The sequence below is a fragment of the Acinonyx jubatus genome, chromosome C2 (genome assembly GCF_027475565.1).
Source record: "Acinonyx jubatus isolate Ajub_Pintada_27869175 chromosome C2, VMU_Ajub_asm_v1.0, whole genome shotgun sequence".
NCBI lineage: Eukaryota > Metazoa > Chordata > Mammalia > Carnivora > Felidae > Acinonyx > Acinonyx jubatus.
The window spans coordinates 84,873,042-84,894,102 of NC_069384.1; the positions used below are offsets into that span (position 1 = coordinate 84,873,042).

General features: G+C 38.3%; 1 protein-coding gene across 6 annotated transcripts in view; it reads right to left on the minus strand.

Moving 5' to 3' along the window:
• FXR1 (FMR1 autosomal homolog 1) overlaps positions 1 to 17,683 on the minus strand; it is a 59,248-nt gene extending 41,565 nt beyond the window's left edge. The window contains exon 1 of one of the 6 annotated variants that reach the window (XM_015072870.3): positions 17,529 to 17,683. In XM_015072870.3, the coding sequence (XP_014928356.2) occupies positions 17,529 to 17,579 (51 nt within the window). In that variant the 5' untranslated portion in view covers positions 17,580 to 17,683. The remainder of the gene's footprint in view (positions 1 to 17,528) is intronic. The other 5 variants (XM_015072884.3, XM_015072878.3, XM_027061364.2 and 2 more) reach the window with 5 other exon arrangements.
• Positions 17,684 to 21,061: the final 3,378 nt, after the last annotated feature.

Here is a 21,061-nt window from a genome sequence, read left to right on the forward strand (position 1 = left end):
CTACATCAGACATAATTCTAAGCAAATTAGCAAACCCAACACTGAAACAAACTGGCAGTGGAAAAACCGAAACGCAAGAAGATCAGTACTACAGAAAACTTTTGGAACTACAGACAGAAATTCTTAAAAAAGGAGAGAGTAACAGATGTGGCTTAATACAAAAACATTTTCCTTAATAATGCAGACTCACCAATCACAGAATGTAGGTAACTAATAAATCTAAGATCAGTGCACTCTTCTCACGTTTGCTACTCAATTAACTGCATCATTTTGTATTTGGCCCTGATTCTCACTCCAGCTTCAAACGTCTATTACCTGCTTTGTTTGTGTACTTTGGGACATTTCAATGCAAATATCCTCATATGAGGCCTAAAATTCAGAATACATTCCTTTTAAGAGTGTTATAGAAGCTCCAGCCATGCAATTCTGGAGATCTTTTTATTCCTTTCTTCCTCAAAGTTAAAAATTAAGAGCTAGGGGCGCCTGGGTGGCTCAGTCGATTAAGCGTCGACTTTGGCTCAGGTCACGATCTCACAGTCTGAGTTCAAGCCCCACATCGGGTTCTGTGATGACAACTCAGAGCCTGGAGCCTGCTTCAGATTCTGTCTCCCCCTCTCTCTGCCCCTCCCCTGCTCATGCTCTGTCTCTCTCTCTCTCTCAAAATATACATACATACATACATAAATATTAAGAGCTAACATTCCACTTCTGATTATCTGACCATGCTATAATGACAGCCTAGCCAGTTTCTTTATTTCTAGTAGGTTCAGCCACACATCCACTTTCAGCAATAATTTTGGTCATCACTTTCATAGTTACATCACCAACAAATCTCTTTATTAATACCCATAACATCTGTAAGGAATACTTCAGAAACTGAAAATTTCCAAGTTCACGAATATGACAATAAAACACATCTTGCCATCAGAAATGAGTCATATTTCCAACTTTCACTAGTTTTCTAGTCCTTCACAAACCACTTTCAGAGTCTAGAATGTTTCACTAAGTAACCCTTAAGATTTCTGTATAGTTTACACAGTGAATTCGTTCAAATAAGAACTTCAAGCCACTGGGGAAATTCTACCCTTCGTTACAGTAAAAATCTTTTTTTATCCTATCTAAAATTCAATGCTTATTCATCTCTTTCCAGCCCCATCCCCTTTACTTCCATCATCAACACCAGCTTTATTTGGATGCACATTTTCCACAAACTTTAAGAGAAAATACAACTCTAGACACCTATTCTAATTACTTATACCCCTCAATCATGAGATTAAGCAGATTAAGAATTGGACACCCAGGAGGTACCTGGGTGGCTCAGTCAGTTACATCCTACTCTGGATTTCAGTTCAGGTCACTGATCGGCTCAGGTCACTGATCTCCTGTTTATGAGATTGAGCCCCGAGTCTGGCAAGGAGCCTGCTTGGGATTCTCTGTCTCCCTCTTTCTGTCCCTCCCCTACTGGCTCTCTTTCACTCAAAATAAACCGGTTAAAAAAAAAAAAAAATTTAAAACCCGGTTCTTAAAATGTATTTGGGCTGTGATGAACAGTTAGGAAACATGTTCTAATCCCTAAACTCTAGATTCTAAGGATAAGGTACCTCTAATGGCCAGATCTCTATGAAACTTTGTCCATTTAATTCAGGACTCAGTCCACACTCCTGAAATTATTTCTGTACATTCAAAGTCACCAGAATGATGATGCTAGGTCCCTATACACTCAAGACCCAAAATGGCAGGGTTGGGTCTTTGCCAAAATCTTGGGAGTCAGGGGACACTGAATTACAAAGGTCACATTTCTCTGCACAAAGCAGTAGGGGGCTTTATGACTAAGTCTTCACAACTTCTGTCCACCTTGTATTCTAGTCCAAACTTTGGGGATTTGTTTCTCTCTTCCTGTTCACTATTCATCTGGCCCAGGACCCATATTTCTCAGAACAAAACCTTTGAGATTTCTTTCTTTTCTTCCCATAGATATGCAAACATGGAAGATTCATCATTACAAAATGGTCTCTTTATATGATTATATGTAACACTATTAACTGTAATTTAAAATAGCATTAATAAGCAACAAGGCAGTATACCACATCTAAAATGTGATGAAGTATCTTTAGGGGCACTTGGGTGGCTCAGTCGGTTAACCATCCAACTCTTGATTTCAGCTCAGGTCATGATCTGTTTTTGAATTCGAAGCCTATTTCAGGACACTGTCAGCGCAGAGCCTGCCTGGGATTCTCTCTGCCCTTCCCTTGTTCATGCTTGCTCACTCTCTCACTCTCAAAATAAACTTAAAAAAAAAAAAAAGAAACTTAAAAAAATTAAAAACATATATGTATCTTTAAAATGCTATCCCCAACAAAACAACAAATAGAACATTACATAGTAAAACAACAAATAGAACATTACATAGTAAAAACCTAAGAATGTCATGAACCATGTATAAAATTGAGATAAGGGACACGATGAACAGCAAGAATCCCTGAGCTATAGAACTGCCTGAAGTGATTTTTCAAAAGTATTTTCAAAAGTATTTTTCAAAAATAAATTTTTCTTTAAATTTCAACAATTCAAGCATTAGATAAAGCAAAAAGCAGCTGGAAAATAAAACAGACAAAAAAAATTCTAATAGCAGTAGCAATGAAAAAATATAATCTTAGGTATGCCTCCACAGTTAAAACAACATAAATGTACAGGACCTATGTACAGAAATTTGAAATTCAACTAATGAACATAACTAGAATACTCAGGAAAATGTAAATCCTATCACATTCTTTGATAGGAGATCTTGATATTGTAAAATTTTCAATATGCCCTTCTATGAGACCCCACTAAAATACTGAGAGTGATGATTCCATTGGGGGAAAAGGGGCTAATATTAATAAAATTACACCAAAGTCTGTTTAAAAAAAAGAAAGAAAGGAAACACTCAAAAAGGAAACTTAAGTGGGAGTAGGAAGTAAAGATAACACACTATCCCAATCAAATATTTTAAGTAATCACTACACCCAACGTGGGGCTCAAACTCACGACCAAGATCAAAAGTCAGATGTTCTGTGGACTCAGCCAGCCAGGCACCCCTATGCCTACCAAATAGTAAAGCTTATTTTAAAGCTACAATAACCAAGACAAAAGAAAACACATTTTAAAGGAAAACAGATTCCAGAAACAGGTCCAAGTCACTTAGGAAATTACAAATAGAGGGAGGAATGGATTGTTTTTAAATGGTACTGGGACACCTGGATAATTATTGGAAAAAAAATGAAATTGATGTTTTCACCAAAAATAGAATTAATGGATGAAAGACTCAAAGTGTTTTAAATCAATAAAGATCCCAAACCACAAGTTACTTTTAACTTCAGAGTAAGGAAGGCCTTTCTAACCAAATGAACAAAACCCAAAAGCCACAAAAAGTTTGACAAGTTTACAATACCTAAAAGCTAAAATAGGTAAACAATCATCACATGAAAAGAGTAGAAGAGGATGGAACACAGCAGAGTTAAATTCCTAATTTATAAGTGTCAAGTGAGCTAAAAGCTGAACAAAGCTAATAAGCAAAAGTAACAATGGGTATGAACTATATGAAGGGGTAATCACAGAAAAAGTTGTAATTTCAATAATATACAAATCCTCTTTAAAATCTTATGTTTACTGTCAATTCCTATGAACTTCCCTTTTCTCCTTTCTATCTTGCAGATCCTTCCTTATCAGAATATAAACAGTAACCTCATTTTTTTTAATATTTGCATAATCTATTTAGCAATTTTGAGGCGAGAGCTTAAATTGTCTGCAGAAAGAACAAGGTGCACAGAATTATCTACCTAAAAGGCAGAAAACACTACAGCTGAAAAACAGTTTTCAACTTGATGAAGGTAGTCATGGGAGGGTGTAGGGGGTGAATCCTGATTAAACAGAAAAAAACATGGTATGAATTACTTCAGGAATGGGAAGAATGAGATTATAAATATAGTCAAATATCAGGACAGATGAATCAGGGACCCTGTCTGTGGAAAAGTTAACTAATAATCCTGAAGATAAAATTTCTACCAGGGCGCCTAACTGGCTCAGTAGTAGAGCACACCTGGACCTTGGAACCTTGAGTTCAAGCCACACGTTGGGCGTAAAGTTTACCTAAAAAAAAAAATGTATTTTTCTTTTATATAGCCCTTCCAGATCCTTCATTTTTGCAAAAGGGAAGCTGAAACCACATGCACACAGCCCCCAAATTCACTCCATAGGAGGCTGTAAATGCTGAATTTAAAAACTCATCTTCTAGGGGCAACTGGATGGCTCCACATCAGGTTCGTTACTGTCAGTCTGTTAGCACAGAGCCCGCTTTAGATCCTCTGGCTCCTGTCTCTGTGCCCGCCCCCCCCCCCAAACTGGGGCTCTCCCAAAATTAAAAAAAAATTTTTTTAATTCTATATTTCTGGATGCCTTTTCCAATGTGTTAAAACATCACAGCTGATGGTTTAATTATAAGCAAATTTGTGACAAAATACTGTATATTTCTAAAAATTAAGTGGATTAAAAAATTATATATTAAAGGCACTGGGCTCAGTTTCTTAGATCCTTTGTTTCCTCTGTGCTAACTCTCCATTTCCCCAGCTACATCAGTAAAAGTTACTGCTGTGCATAAATAGGATTATGAAAACAAAACCCATGAGAAAGGAAAAGTTGACAACATATAAAAATTCACCTCAGGTCTTCCTCTGCCACCACCACCCCCAAAAACTACCCCCATGGATTTGATGATCACTTGTTATCCCTCGATCAATTACCTACTTATTTACTGATTGTCTGGCCCCAGTCTACCTTCCTAGCTCTTCACTTCTAATTTAATCTCTCTGGAATCAGGATACATCTTAAAATTGATGGCATCTTAAGAGAACAGCAGATAGCCACATGGCAGCCAGGATATAAATGTCACTGAACACCCTCAAACTCAGTTTGCCTGCAATTTTCTGTGGCACTTGACTGCAACCTCTTGGCATTTCATTCAGCAAACCAACAAAAGCAAGGATAAAGGTTTCTTACCAGAAGGTAGTTCTGTTGACACCTTCTGATAAAATCAAGAAAACACCAGCACCAAAACTTACAGAGTGGACGAAAATTCTTGCAAGAAAATCCTGGAATTAATACAGGAGAGTTCTTTTTAAAGTATGCTTGCAACATCAATGCTCTCTTTGGCACTGAGGAAGATACTGTAAGTAGAAACACAACCACCTGAATGTGAAGATACTTTAACCAATTTAATTTGCTTACTCCTTCCATTTTATGCATTCAAACGTTGAAGAAACTCTTCAGGAGCCCCTGGCCCACTCAGTCTTGAGCATGCAACTCTTTCGGGGTTGTAAGTTTGAGCTCCACGTTGAGTGCAGAGATTACTTAAAAAATAAAATACTGAAAAATAAATAAAGGGGTGCCTGGTGGCTCAGTTAAGTGTCCCCAACTCTTGATTTTGGCTCAGTTCATGATCTCACGCTTCATGAGTTCAAGCCATGCACAGGGCTCTACACTGACAGCGCAGAGCCTGCTTGGAATTCTCTGCCTCTCCCCCACTCTCTCAAAATAAATAAACTTTAATAAATAATCTTTCAATAAACATCAACATCCACTAAGATTAACTGGCAATATTTCTTAATGCCACTTAGAACTGATACCACTTTAGACACAATTGTACATATCTCCCACGAACTTACCAAATCTGTGTACAGAAAAGTAACCTATTCCTTGGACTCTAAACCCCAATTTCAACTGTACAGGTCATCTCTGCTGCTAGCTCACTCTCCTACCTCAAACCAACATGTCAACAATCAGAATCATCTCTTGTCCTGCTCTGCACTCTACATGTTATGATCCGTTTTACAAGGGTAAAAATAAGGCAACTGAATATAGCACACAGTATTTCTCAACCAGGGTATTAAGAGAATACATACAATCCATTCACTAAGCATTACCATGTGTGATGAACTTCTCTCCCATGCATCTAGAATGGTACAAGCTATGCACTAACCTCGGAAAAATTAAAGAAAATAGTGCTTCTATATAATTCAGATGAGAAACTCTATCAGATTATAACTGACTTAGATAATAGGTTCCCAAATACAGGTCATCATCATTGCCTAAGTAATTTTTTATGTCTCAATTTGTAAGCTGAAGGAATCAAAGCTTCTTAAATCAAGGTATTCCCATGCACACAAAGGTGTGCCAGAAGTACTTAAAACTACTCCTCTCCCTAAAAAAATACCATCTAAAAACCTTCCTCCCAGTGCTTTTATGTCAAGTAATATAATAGTTCACATTTAAACATTTTATGTTTCTGGACTATATATTCAGGTAACAGATATAAAAAGACCTCATTAAGGAAGGGGGAAAACATTCTTGCTAAAAAGACTAGAGTGCAATGGTTTCACTGTTTTGGGTTTGTTTTTTTAAGATTTTTTTATTTCTAAGTAATCTCTACACCCAACATGGGACTTGAACTCACGACCCTGAGACCAAGAGTCCTATGCTCTTCCAACTGAGCCAGCCAGGTGCCCCCAGTGCTTTCGCTGTTAAAGACTGGGTCGCAGATACACTACTTACTATGTGATTGGTAAAACAAGAGGGCCCAGGGCAGTAAGGTAAGGATAAGACTCCTAGGTGGCTGCATTTTTGCCAAAAACATGTCACACATCCTCCTTCAAGGACTCTTTACGGTCTTCCCAGAGCACTCCAGAAGACTTTCTGCAGTAATTCTCAGGATGTTCTATCAACCCTGAATGAGACCCAGCTCTCCTGGATGCTGGACATCTTCCTCATAATTCCCACACATGCAAAAACAAAACAAAAAACCTTGAAAACAACAGATGATTTTTTAATACATGGTACTAACACATTTGCCTATGAATATTCAAACATAAGTCTTATAGTTAAGATAAAATAAATGAAAACACCACAAAAGAATTTAGGAAATTATATGTATAAACATGACACAGGCTGTGTTTAGCCAGGACTAGAAACTCTGGTTTCTGTCGAGGAAAAAAATAGTTCAGTATGTAAAACATAAAACTTCTCTACAACCCAGAGATACCAAAAAGTCAACAAGAATTAAATGAGAAGGGGACACTCTTAACAATAAATGAATCCTAAGAGATCTCAAAAAGTGACAAAAGGCACAACAGGAATATGGGCAAACATCGAACAATTTACAGAAAAGCAGATCCAAATGGCCAACAAAACATTAAAATTCTCACACAGAAATCTGCAAATCAAAGTTCCGATATGATAATCCTTTAGGTCCAACAGAGACTGGCCAAAATTAAAGATTATAGAACCAATTTTCTGGCAAGGATGTAATGAAAAGCATTTACATTTACTGACGGAGGAAATACAAAGGGTCAAGCCCTGTGGCAAGTAATGTTAACATTTAGTAAAGTTAAAAAAAGCTCTCTTCCACCAAGCTATCCCATTCTTTGAAACTTATCCAGTGGGAACATGTGGAGTAGCAAAAATGTGAGAACAAAGTGAGTGTCTATTAACTGGGGAATGGCTGGATTTCATAATTCTTGCCATGGAACATTATATGACCATTTAAAAATAAATTACACTCCAAGTGAAAACAGCCAAAATAGATTATCATACTTACATAGAGCAATACTAAAAAAAAAAAAAAAAAAAAAAAACCCTACATTCGTGTATGGATATTTATCTATGCACCATTATAGGAGTAGAGAAAAATCTAGTACGATACACTCCGGTTATGCTACCTAAAATGGAGTGTGAATGAGAGGAGATTAAGTGGCAAATGGAAGCAAGGAAAAAAACTTAAAGCAAGTTCATGAATACTTAATGCATGGGTGTATAATTATACATATGTATATGTACATGTATACATATGTATAAATATTCTTTAAAGAGTTGAAACATATCTTAAAACACTTTGTCAACCAGCACTTTTTCCATACAGCACATTTATACACCTTTTTAATTTATCCATCTCTAGAGATCTCAATTCTGCATTCTAATTAACAAACTAGTTTGATGCTTACAACACCTAAAAGATCTGAATTGTAATTTGATTCCAGTTATCAGGCACAACCATTCAAGACTGATACTGCAATCAAATTTAACTTCAAACAGTATTTTTTTGAAGGGGCGCCGGGGTGACTCATTTGGTAAGTGCCCGACTTCAACTCAGGTCATAACCTCACAGTTCGAGGGTTCAAGCCCCACATCAGGCTCTGTGCTGACAGCTGAGAGCCTGGAGCCTGCTTCAGATTCTGTGTCTCCCTCTCTCTCTGCCCCTCCCCCGTTCATGCTCTCTCTCTGTCTCAAAAATAAATAAACGTTAAAAAAAAAAAAAAAAAGTTTGATATTCAAGTAATCTCTACACCCAACATGGGGCTTTAACTCAAGACCCTGATATCAAGAATTGCATGCTCTTCAAAGCTAACCAGATGCCTCCCCCCAAAAAAATTTTAAGTTGAATGAATCAAAATCAGAAATGATGAAGTCAATTTTGTGTATATGCTATTATATTGCCTAAGTTTAAAAACAAATCAAAGAATGTCTTGAAGCCAAGAATGACTGAATCACTTGTTCATTCAACAAACACATAAGGAAGGTCTACTATGTACTAAATACACATTCTCAAGTCACTGAAAAATTTAAGACTTGAAAATATCCTACCACCTGAAAAACTATAAAAGCAAAAGGTTACAAAACGGGAAAGAAAGAAGAAAAGTTTTACTATTATTAATTAGCTAATGTTAAGAAAGGTGGAGATACAGAAGCCTGAGAGAAATTCTTGACCCTGAAGAGATCACAAGGAATGCATGTGCTTCTGCCAACAATAACTACAAACTTCATAAATTATTACTGGGGGAGACTGCTACTCATTCTCCCAAAAAGGCTAAGCAAAAAATGCTGGGGCTTAAAGGAGACAAGTTAAAACAACTGATAATTAACTGAGATTTAATGTTGGCCAAATTTTGCCACAGCTTTCAGCATCTTTTAATATAAGGACAAATAAAATAATTCTACATTTTTAAAATTTTTTTTTAATGTTTATTTATTTTTGAGACAGAGAGAGAGAGTGCAAGCAGGGGAGGGACAGAGAAGGAGGGAGACAAAGAATCTGAAGCAGGCTCCAGGTTCTGAGCTATCAGCACAGAGCCAGAGGTGGGGCTTGAACCCACGAACCATGAGTTCATGACCTGAGCTGAAGTTGGAGGCTTAACCTACTGAGCCACCCAGGCGCCCCAAAGAATGGTACATTTAATAAATATACACATTCAGACCCCTAAGAATTGTACATTTAAATATACACATTCAGATCAACAAAGCAACCCTTTGTGTTGCTTCATTTTGTTTTGCTCAAGGTATTTAAGACTTGGTACTAGGAAATTTAACAGGGCTATCAAAAATCTCTTATTATTGTCTAAACATCCACCAAAGAATGTTCTAAAGCCTTTTAATATTCAACACTATGTGGCCAGATTACCCAGAGGTGCCACGTCATAAGAAAATTTGAATGTGAATAAGAAAATGTGAATAGTAAGTTTCATGCAGTTGGCCCTTGAACAACCAAGAGATAGGGGTACCCACCATGTGTATTATCTGATTCCCCCAAACTTAATACTAATAGACTACTATTGACCAGAAGCCTTACCAATTAGTCTATTAACACGTTTTATATGTTATATATACTCTTGTTACAGTAAAGCTAGAGAAAAATGTTAAGAAAATCACAACAAAAATATTTACATATGTAAGTGGACACACATAGTTCAAACCCATGTTGTTAAAAGGTCAACTTTATATGCATATAGGAAGCATTTCAAATATTTCCCAAGATACTTCATACAAGGAATAATGTAAAGCCAGGAGAGGAAAGTATATTTAAATCATAACTGTCTAGCATAAATTATAATCTGAGGCAAATATCTAAAGATTCTAGTAACCATACTAAAGTTTAAAAAAAAAAAAAGGGGCAAAATTAACTTCCAATTTACCCCAATATATCCAAAATACTATTTTAACATGTAATCAAGATTCTAAAATTGTGATGTCCTACCTTTTTTTCATACTAACTCTTTGAAATTCAATATAGATTTTACAATTAAAGCACATCTCAATTCGCACTAACATACTTCAGCCCTGTGGCTTATGGCTATCATATTGGAAAGAAATTTTTGTAATGTGAAGGCACAGATCAAATCATTTCTCCAGGAATCCTCTCAATTAGTTCCGGACTCCAACTGTATTAATATGTATTAATAGCTTGTTAGTAACTGTATCTAATTAATGATAGTTTCTTAAGCTATATATTTGTACTTTTAAAAAAATCACACTTTGAGGCAGAAAAGAAAGGCCCTGGCAGGCCAACAGGCTCAAAGAAGATGAAGAGGAAGAAAATGAAGATGAAGAGGAAAAAAAAAGAAGAATAACTGGCTATCCTGTAATGATGTGTGTAGAGTGGGTGTGTACTCAGCCGACTGTTCTAAGAATGTGAACTCAAGTGCAGCTCAATAAAAGCTGTACAGATTGTTATACAGCTGATAACATTCTTTGTAGAGAAAATATTTTTTAAAATGCAGGTTGTAGCTTTTTGAAGGGCTACTACAGTTAGATTTTTAAAGCTCCTGATGGTGAATGTTTCTAATTTATTAACTTGTGTACGTAGCACAGCAAACTTGTAGAAATTAGCATCCATAGTAAATTCTGGGTTTTTTTTTTAATGTTACATTTTGGGTTTTTTTAATGTGTGATAAAATTATGTGTATTTTTAAAAATCACACTTTAATGAAGTCTGAAAGACCAGTGGGAACCATGAATCAGTCTATTAATTTTATGGACCTGGATTCACTTGGTCTCATTTCCTCAGGTGTTGATAACATTATCTCCCCTTCACTGTGATTGAGAAGACTAAATGAAATAAGTTCATGAAAAGTACCTGTGCAGTCTGATGGATAGCCTGAGTGCCAATAAACAGTAGCTTTGTTAGGAGCTAAATGAGACCTAAATGAACCTAGCAGAGACCACTTGATAAACTCTTAAATCTAACTGCCTAATATGCAGATGAAAGAAAGAAAAAAGGTCTTACAACCACCTAGTACAAGAAGTGGAGTCACTCATGGAACAAATATTGCTCTTCTCACTATTTAAAAAAAGAGGGCAGCTCCTGGGTGGCTCAGTAGGTTAAGCATCCAACTCTTGATTTAGGCTCAGGTCATAAGCTCCCGGTTGGTGAAGAGATCTAGCCCCACACTGAGCTCTGCACTGGCAGTGTGGAGGCTGCTTGAGGTTCTTTCTACCCCCCCCTTCCCCCACTGGAGTTCTTTCTCTCAAAATAAACATACATTTAAAAAATGGGGGGGGGCCCACACCTGGGTGGTCTCTGACTTCAGCCCAGGTCACTATCTCAAGGTTTGTGAGTTCAAGCTCATCAGGCTCCACACTAACAGTGTGGAGCCTACTTGGGATTCTCTCTCAATCCCCCTGCCCCTCCCTCACTCGTGTGCTAGCACACTCTGACATCTCAAGATAAACTTAAAAAAAAAAAAAAAAAAGCTAGTTTGGGACACCTGGCTGGCTCCATCAGAAGAGCATGGTGATCTCAGGGTCAGGAGTTTGAGCCCAACAATAGGTGTAAAGATTGCTTAAAAAAAATAGTAAAATTTTTTTAAAATGAGCCACATGGGTGGCTCAGTTGGTTGAATATCTGACTCTTGATTTGGGCTCAGATCTTATGTCCTGGGGTCGTGGGATCAAACTCCACGTGGGGCTCCAAGCTGAGCATGGAGCCTGCTTGGGATGTTCTCTCTCCCTTTCTGCCCCCTCCCCCCCCACCCATGCACACACACTCTAAAATAAAAAACGTAAAAATTTTAAAAAGCTAGTTTGCTACATCCTTAACACTGTGGCAAAAACCTCACTTCTCGAATTATCAAGTGTCTGCCTTGTCTAATTAAAATACATTATAAGCTCACTACCCTGAGATTTCCTTTGAAGATCCTCTAATATCACACTAAACTAGGCACCAGAAGTGAGAAGCCCTAGATTTAAATCTCTTTTCGGCTACAGTGTAGTCTTGGACAAAGTTATGGGTTATTGTCAGTTTCCTAATATATAAAATGGGAATAAAAACACATGCCTCATGGAGCCTATGAGACAAAAAAAAGAAAAATCAGAAAATACCTATAAGCTTCATAGACTATCCAGCAAATAACAGGCACTTATAATAAACTATTTAAAATAACCCACACAAGAATCTGATGTTACAGAAAATGTACAGGTGCATGAAAACATGGAAAAGAATATGTTTTCTCTTAATACATAAAGCCAAGGCCTTGATGATTTATCTCTAGGTAGATAAAATTTTTTCATTTTTTGCTTTTCTGTTTTCAGGTTTTTTATACTTACATGCTACTTTTTTTATGTTTATTTTTGAGAGAGAGAGAGAGAGAGAGAGAGGGAGGGAGGGAGAGACACACAGGAAGAGAGAGAAAGAGAAAGAATCAAGCCGACTCTGCGCTGTCCAAGCAGAGCTCCACTCAGGGCTCAAACTCACAACAGGGAGATCATGACCTGAGCTGAAATCAAGAGTCAGCCAGTTAACCAGCTGAGCCACCAAGGCACCCCTACATACTGCTTTTATCAAAACTTTACAGACAGCATTTAAGTTTAATTTTTAAAAATTAAGTGGCCTTTCCAGTTAAATCTTAGTTCTTTTACGTTTTAATAAAAAGACATTTTTTTTAACGTTTATCTATGAGACAGGGAGAGACAGAGCATGAATGGGGGAGGGTCAGAGAGCGAGGGAGACACAGAATCTGAAACAGGCTCCAGGCTCTGAGCTGTCAGCACAGAGCCCAATGCGGGGCTCGAACCCACAGACCGTAAGATCATGACCTGAGCCGAAGTCGGACACTTAAACCAACTGAGCCACCCAGGCGCCCCTAAAAAGACATTTGAAACATTGAAAACAACTAGGACAATCTTTGGAATTTCCACATCTGTGTAGATACCCCATTTGTACATGTATTAAATTTAATAATTAAAAAAAGGTACAACTAAAAATCTTTAAAATATCTGGAAATGTAGGGTTTTAATTTAACACAGTTTCCCTAATATTAATCAGCCACCAGGTAGCCTGAGTGGCTCAGTGGGTTAGCATGTGACTCTTGATTGACTTCAACTCAAGTCATGATCTCAGTTTGTGAGACTGAGCCCCAAACTGGGCTCTGTGCTGTCAGCACAGAGCTTGCTTGGGATGCGCTCTCTCCCCCTCTCCCTCAAATATAAATGAACTTCAAAAAAAAAAAAAAAAGAAAAAAAGAAAAAAAAAGTAGCCACCATCTTTTCCCAAATTATTAATCTGCACAAAGAAATCAATATGCTAAACTAACTTTGAAAGACCAGTACACTCCCAGAAAACTCCTTTACTAAAGTTCTATAGGTTTTACAACATTTATTAATGTTAATAAACCTATTGCCTAATTTACTCTCTCAAACTTCATTTTAATATTAAGGTAAAGTAATGGGAAATTTTGGAAACACTGCATTGCTTTGAAATTTGTAGTCAAGGAATCCCTGGATGGCTCAGTCCGTTGAGCGACTGACTCTTGGTTTTGGCTCAGGACATATCTCGAGGATCAGGAGTTCGGGCCCTGCATCAGGCTCAGTGCTGACAGTGGGGAGCCTGCTTGGGATTCTCTCTCTCCCTCTCTTCTGCCCCTCCCCACCGCTCTCAAATAAACTTACAATTAAAAAACAAAATGAAATTTGGAGTCAATTAGTAAAAGCAGAAATCGTAGAGCTCTGAAAGTAATTCTTTTACAAAGAAGGCCTGAAATTTCATTCAGCCATCTTAGAGATTACATATTTGCTTGGAACACCATGGAAACTTTCCTTTACATCAGCTAGGAATTGAGGGGTTACTTTCAACTTCCATTTAAATGATATTCTGCCCATGGCTATGCAAGTTGCAATGCAATTACAAAGCCCATTTATATAATAAATCAGTTAAAAAGCATTTTAATGACTCCAAATGGGCATAAGGTTTTTTTTTTTTTGGATGGTAATGGAAATGTTCTAAAGTAAGGTTGTGATAAGGTTTACACAACTCTATAAATACGCTAACAATCATAAAATGTAAATTCTATCTTAAATATTTTTTTTAGAAAAGCTCCTTAAATGGCCAGTAGTATAAACCCTAAGATGTCTCACTCTAGGTAGAAAAGGCTATAAACACAAATTTTTATATAAAATTATATCCCCTATCAGGTACTTAATTAACATATCTCCCATTAATGTATCAAGATTTTTATCTCTTTAACAACTATAGATCCACTTGTTTAAAAAAAAAAAAGGCAAGATGCAAAACATATTACGTGTTTTGTTTTTTGGGGTTTTTACTGAAGAAAAAAACGATCCTAATTTTAGGTCACATCTTCAGCTTTTCACTGATTCCAATTAACTTGTAAAATGCAGTTTCAGTTCCACCAGAAAATTTTTAATAAAGGTCTACAGAACACTGCCTCAAGGAATGGTGACACTGGCTACAAAACCCAGGACTCTGAAATTCTTCTACTGAGATTTACAACATTTACAGCTGTGTGTGTATATGGGGGCAAGGGAAAAAAAGGAGGAAAATCAGAATCACCTGCACATTGAAAAAGAAAAAAAAACAACACTACGAAACAATAAACTAAAATGTTAACAGTTGTTATCCCAAGGCAACTTTTGTTTTCAAAATGCCCTCACTGACCACTATTATTGTTTAAATTAAGAAATTTTACTTAAAATTAAACTGCTGCTATGCTAAATATAAGAAACCAGACTCAAAATATTAATCAGCATAGTGTATGAATCTATCTATAGGACGTTCTGGAAAAGGCAAAACTATGAGGACAGGAAAACCCCCCTTGGATCTGAGGGTGAGAAGACAGGATGATTACAAAGAGGCATAAGGAAGACTGGGGGGCACAGTGGAACTCTTCTTTCTCTTCAATGTTGATGGTGGTTACACAACATTTTACCAAAGCTCATGTAATTGTGTACCAGAATAGGTGAATTTTACCACATGCAAATTAACCTAAAAACTCATATACTTAAAAATACTAAATTGCTTGTGCCATAAATCAATTTTTCCCCAAGTAGGCAATTCTGTGGATTAAAAAAATTGGGAATCTGAACTACTTCAGACCCTTCATTTTACACAAAAGAAAACGGACTCAAGATTTATTCAAGAGTCCACTGGCAGATAATGGTAAACTGAAGTAAAGACCTAGAATTCCCATCTATTTAACTTCAAATCCAGGGCTCCTTCCACTTCACCATTCCCACTCTTTTCAGAGTTCTAAAGATCTCAGTTTCCACAAAGTACAAGTGGATTATGACAGGACATAAAATTCTGTATGTTCAAGTGCAATTATTTTGGTACAATGTGGCTAGGATCTTTCCCAACCTCTGCAAAAGAACCACCTTTATTTATGAAATAAAAATAAGTAATGGACTCAAAGTCTAAGTAGAATCAAGTAGACTTGTAGAGTATGAGTAAGAATCCACAATACTTTAGAGTTCCAAAATGGGAATATTGTGAATTTAATTTTTAAAAAACTATGAAAAACTCAAGACTGTAAAAAACAATCTTTAAAGTTTTAGTAAACTGATGACCTTACATAATGAATCTTACAAAATAAAAATAAGAAATGAAAAACAGCTTATTTAGCAACCAACACAATACTTTGGCTAAACAAGAAATGTTCTACCATCTACATGCTGCAAAATGATTTCAGACAAAAAATCTTTTTTCTATTTTTCAATTTGCCAAGAGGAAAGAAAAGTATACCTCCATTACACAATTGTATCACCAAAGAGTAGGAATCTGAAACTTTCCCGGGCGGGGGGGGGGGGGGCAAAAAACGATGAACCTTACCTACCCTTAACAGAAGTATGGCAAGCCCATTCTTTGTGCACTGTGTCACAACTGTATTGTATTTAGGGTCTGAGAAGGCAACCACTAGATTTCAATAACAGAAGTCAATGAAATATCTACTCAAATTTCACTTGGGTCTTGTCTGACACCAAGTTTTAAATCTTAACTGCTAATACATCTAGTCAAGCAAAAAGACTCCTTTCCACCAGGCAGTCAGTTTCCACTTCATGTTGACCACCTAAGGCTACTTAAACTTGTAAAAAGCTTAGGGAGATCCTTTAGACGCCAACTGCGATTCCCCACCATGCTATTACCACGTGACAGTTAAACCAAATCCACACAGCTTATCAGTAAACTACAAAAGGAAAACAACGCTGAAATAGGAAATTACGACCATCAAGTAAAACATAATCCTGTGGGATGAAAGGTACGCCGAAATGAAACCCTGGGAGAATGCATTCTGCGTACGCACAATACTCCTGTTTTAGGAGAAGGCCCTTCATAAAAATAGCCAGGACTCTCAAACATTTGAGATCCTGGCTTAGTGAGATTGACTGACAGACAACAGCTGGGGAGATTTTGTATTGATCTCGAAACATTGTGGTGGTATACTTTGGGAGAAAGAATCGGGACAAGGGACCTTTATATTGGCAAAACTAAATTGTAAGGATTTCATTTTCAATTATGTGACCCCTGCACTGGAAGCCCCCACTAAATTCCTCTACTCTCGAATTCCTCTTCTGTTTTCCAGCCCGATCCCGTAATAATGCATCTCCCAGTGCAAACAAACAAAAAACCTCGTGGGGAAGAAAAAAAAAATCAACACTTCTTTCCAAAAACACTGGGCAATATAAAGAAACTAGTCACCTCCCCACCCTTCTCCCTTATCGATTTCATTTTTTAAATCTTGCTTTAAAGCCTATAACTCTAACCTTTTCTTCCGTAATAGAGGGGCTAAGGCGTCGCCCAAATTCCCAGGCCGCAAAAATATTTCAACCCGCCACATTAAAAGGTTTTCCTGTTTTCCCTTCGATCCTAACCCTCAATTCGGTACCCGCTTCCCAATCAGACACTAAAGTTTATTAGCCCAAAACCCTAAAACAAAGGTGAATTCTTAAGATTCCGCGACGCACCCCCCCCCCCTCAAAGGGGTGGGGAGGGGTCGGAGCAGCGGGCCGACGCGCTCCCGCTCGGCTCAGTCCGAGGGGCGGGGGAGCTGCTGTGACCACACAATCCCACCACCTCCTTTCACGACTCCCCAACCTCCCGGCGCTCAGGCCTACTCCCGGGAAGCTCCCCGCCGCCGAGCAGCGACTGGGCTTCTCTTCACCGGCCCGCCAAGGACTGCACTGGCATCCAAGAAGAAGGTCCATAAGTAGAAAAACACAAGAGGTGTCCGACGTGTTGTTTCAAAACATAACGGAGCCCGGGCCCCCGAGACCGTTAAACCGCGGGTGGAGGGGGGAGAAGCGAGGAAACCAGGAGCCTCGGGCTTCGGCCTGGCCGTCCTTTTCGACCCCAAAGCTCACTCTCCAGGACCACCAGCATTCTCCCAAACCTGACTTAACCCCCACAACACCCGACAAAGCGGCAAAAGGGTCGGTACCTTGTAGAAAGCCCCGTTGGAGCCACGAACCTCCACCGTCAGCTCCGCCATGTTGGAACCGCAAAGGCCGCTGGGAAGAGATTCTAGAAACTTTCCAACCAGAGGGGAGGAGGGGGGAGGGGCGTAAAGGAGGCGGGGGGAGGGGCGGGGAAAACACGGCGGGGACTGGGATCCCCCGCCCCACACCCCTGGGGTCTCACAGCAACGACCCCGACTCTCCCAGTAAGATCCCTCGCTTTCTTACATCACTCGTCCTGGGCTCCGCCCGCCGCCGCCCACGCCCCCGTTCGCCTCCCGACACAATCGCCCGACCTTTGCTGACCCGCCCCTATGTCCCCGCCCTCCAGTGCCCGCGGCTTGCCCGCTCCGGCCAGTGGGTGCCTCCAGCTGCCCAGGCGTGAGCTTCCCTGACGCCGCCTGCCCCACGCATCTGCTTTCCTTGGGGCTCGGGCATTCTGCCCTAAACTTCTTGCAAGTGCTGGTAGCCCTGGAGTAGCTTCCTCACCTACGGAAGGGCAACTTTGGGGGCTCCAATTGTCCACTGGCACAACTTTTGGGCTGAGCAGGGAGCATAAAAATGTACCTATGTTCTCCGAATTCTTTCACCTCACTCGTTTTTATTTAAGTCGGATGGCCCTCCCTTGACTCAAATTCCGCAGTTCCACACCTCCTGACAGTTCGCCTGAATCCTCCCTCCACCTGTTAACGTTTCAAATGCTTAAATGTCAAGCTAAAGCTGTTAGTTTTGGGTCAGAAGTGTGTACAACCTGCAGCAGAGTTTAGGTTAGTACCCATTGTTATAAGTAGGCAGAGAAACTTAGTTCTGAGCGGGAGACCATGTTTTCCCCTTCCGCAAATCCTGCAAACTTCCACGAAAAGGATCAAAGCAGAATCATCTTGTATGGCTTTCTACCAAGCATTATGACGGAGATATTTTGAGTATCTATTTTAACCATACTAAAAAATTTTCCCCTAGCAAGGCCGTTGGAAAAAATACTAGAACTCTTTTATGTGTGTGTCTTATTAGCATTCTGACAGAAAAAATTCTTTAAAAAGGGTGCTTTGCTGACACTGTATTCTCAAAGAAACACCCATGGGCCCAGCCTTTCTAGGACAGGAGGTCTTAAATGTACATAACCTTTCATCGGCGCATCTACATCTCCAAATGTTCAGAAGGAAAACAATATATAAGTGTTCAGTATTGTTTGCACTGTACAAAATGACCTTTTTACAATGTTCATTATGGTGAGGACACTGTAATTAAACTGAATTCATCAATGGGTAATGGCCACCATTTATTAAGGGCTTCATCTGCCCAACACTTTTTAATATCATCCTATTATGATCCTTCAAATTACAATGCCCTAGTTTGCTTTTTATTCCAACAGCTTTACTGAGATATAATTCACATACCATACATTTCATCCATTTACAGTGTCCCATTCAATGGATTTTAGTACATTCACAGAGTTGTGCAATTATCACCACAATCCATTTTACAGCATTTTCATCCCTCCAAAAAGAATCTCTGTACCTGTAGGCAATCACCCCCCTATTTCACACAAGTCCCAGACACTATGCAATCTCTAACTTTCTGTCTATAGATTTTCTTAATCCAGACGTTTTGTATAAATGGAATCATATAGTACATGGTCTTTTATGACTGAGTTCTTTCAGTTAGCCTATATAGTGTTTTCAAGTTGCATCCATGTATCCATGTATCACTATTCATTCCTTTTTACTGTCAAGTATACCATTGTATGGATATACAACATCATTTTATTAATTCATCCATCCTTTGATAGACATTTGAGTTGTTTACATTGTTTTGTCTATTAGGAAAAAATGTTGCAATGAAGATTCCTGTACAAGTTATTGTATAGATGTATGTATTCATTAATATATGTAGAATTGAAATTGCTGATCATATTGATACCAGCAGGCCAGGTTGAAGGACCCCGAGGGGGTCCCACAGGACCAGCCAAAAGGGTCCTTGACTTGACATAGGATGGAAATCAAATGTAAGCCAGCAGGATGTGAGAGCAGTTTACTGAAGATATAGAGAGAGCAATTGACAGAGTGAGTACCCAGGAAACTCAGAAAGGAAAGGAGGGAGTCCCATCTTTGTTTGGGGAGAGAGTGCTGGAGGGGTTATTGAGAATGGAGTTCTGATCTACATGTCCTGTTGAGAATGGAGTTCTGATCTACATCTCCTCTCAGAGTAAGCAGGTGTCATTCCTTGGAGCCAGGGGGTCTTGGTGTTGAGATGTCTAGCTCTATGTGCATTATGGTAGCTTCTTCTGGTCATTCTCAGCTGGTCTTTAGATGTAATTTACTCTGGAGAACTATGCACTGTTTTCTTCTACTTCTCAGTGTGAATGACTTTGGGTAGGGCTGCAAAAATTCCATTTGGAGACAAACTAAAGCATTCCATACTATCTGAACTTTGAAGAATAAAAGTTGGTCCTCTTCAGGACTTGCATGCTAAAAACATGTGAGTTTGCCCCCACCCCCGACCCGTTGCCGCTAACACTTTACTACTCCTGCTAGGTAGACCTATGATTTCCATTAAGCAATTGAGATTCACAGCAAAGACATTTATCTAAGATCACACAAGTTCTAAGTAGCAGACGAGGATTGAAGTCCTCCCTTTTCCATTTCCAAATCCCCATCAGTGACCCTGTTTATTATATTCATAATGAAATATTACACAAAGTTTAGAATTTTGAATAGATCTATTTTCATCATCTTAGACGTTTGTCATGAAAAGGAAAGAATGTCAATTATATCTCAATAAAACTGGAAAAAAGTAAAAGTAAAAAAAAATCATTAAAGGAAAAGAAAGGCAACATACATAATCACATTTAAAATATTGTGTGTGTTTATTATTAGTGTATATTTCCACAGGGGAAACTTATGGTAGCCATAAATTTTATAATTGTTGTATTTTTTGCATATCTGGATCTTTTGGAATGAGCAAATCACTTGATTCTCACAAAAATATTTCCATTTTTCAAGCATTATACCATGGACTCCTCTGTGGCCATTAGAGATGAAGTTTTAGAGTAATATTTATTAATATGAGAAAATGTTTATAATATACTAATAAAAAGAAGATTGTTAAATATCATGTGGAATCAATTTTGTACAGAAAATTGTAAAGAAAATACATTGTAAAGACTTCTACCAAAATATTAACATTGGTTATCTTAAAGCAGTAGCATCATAAATGATCAATTTTCTTCCTGTTTTCTGTTTTCCAAAGTCTCTACATTGGCAAGTAGTACCATTTCTAATTTTAAAAATTATAAATTAATATGGAACTGCAAAAGCCCCAAATAGTCAAAACAATCCTGAAAGAGAAAAAAAACAAACTGGAGGCACCACAATTCTGGATTTCAAGCTATATTACAAAGCTGTAGTAATTAAGACAGTATGGTATAGGCACAAAAACAGACATATAGATCAATGGAACAGAATAGAAAACCCAGAAATGGACCCACAACTATATGGTCAACTAATCTTTGACAAGG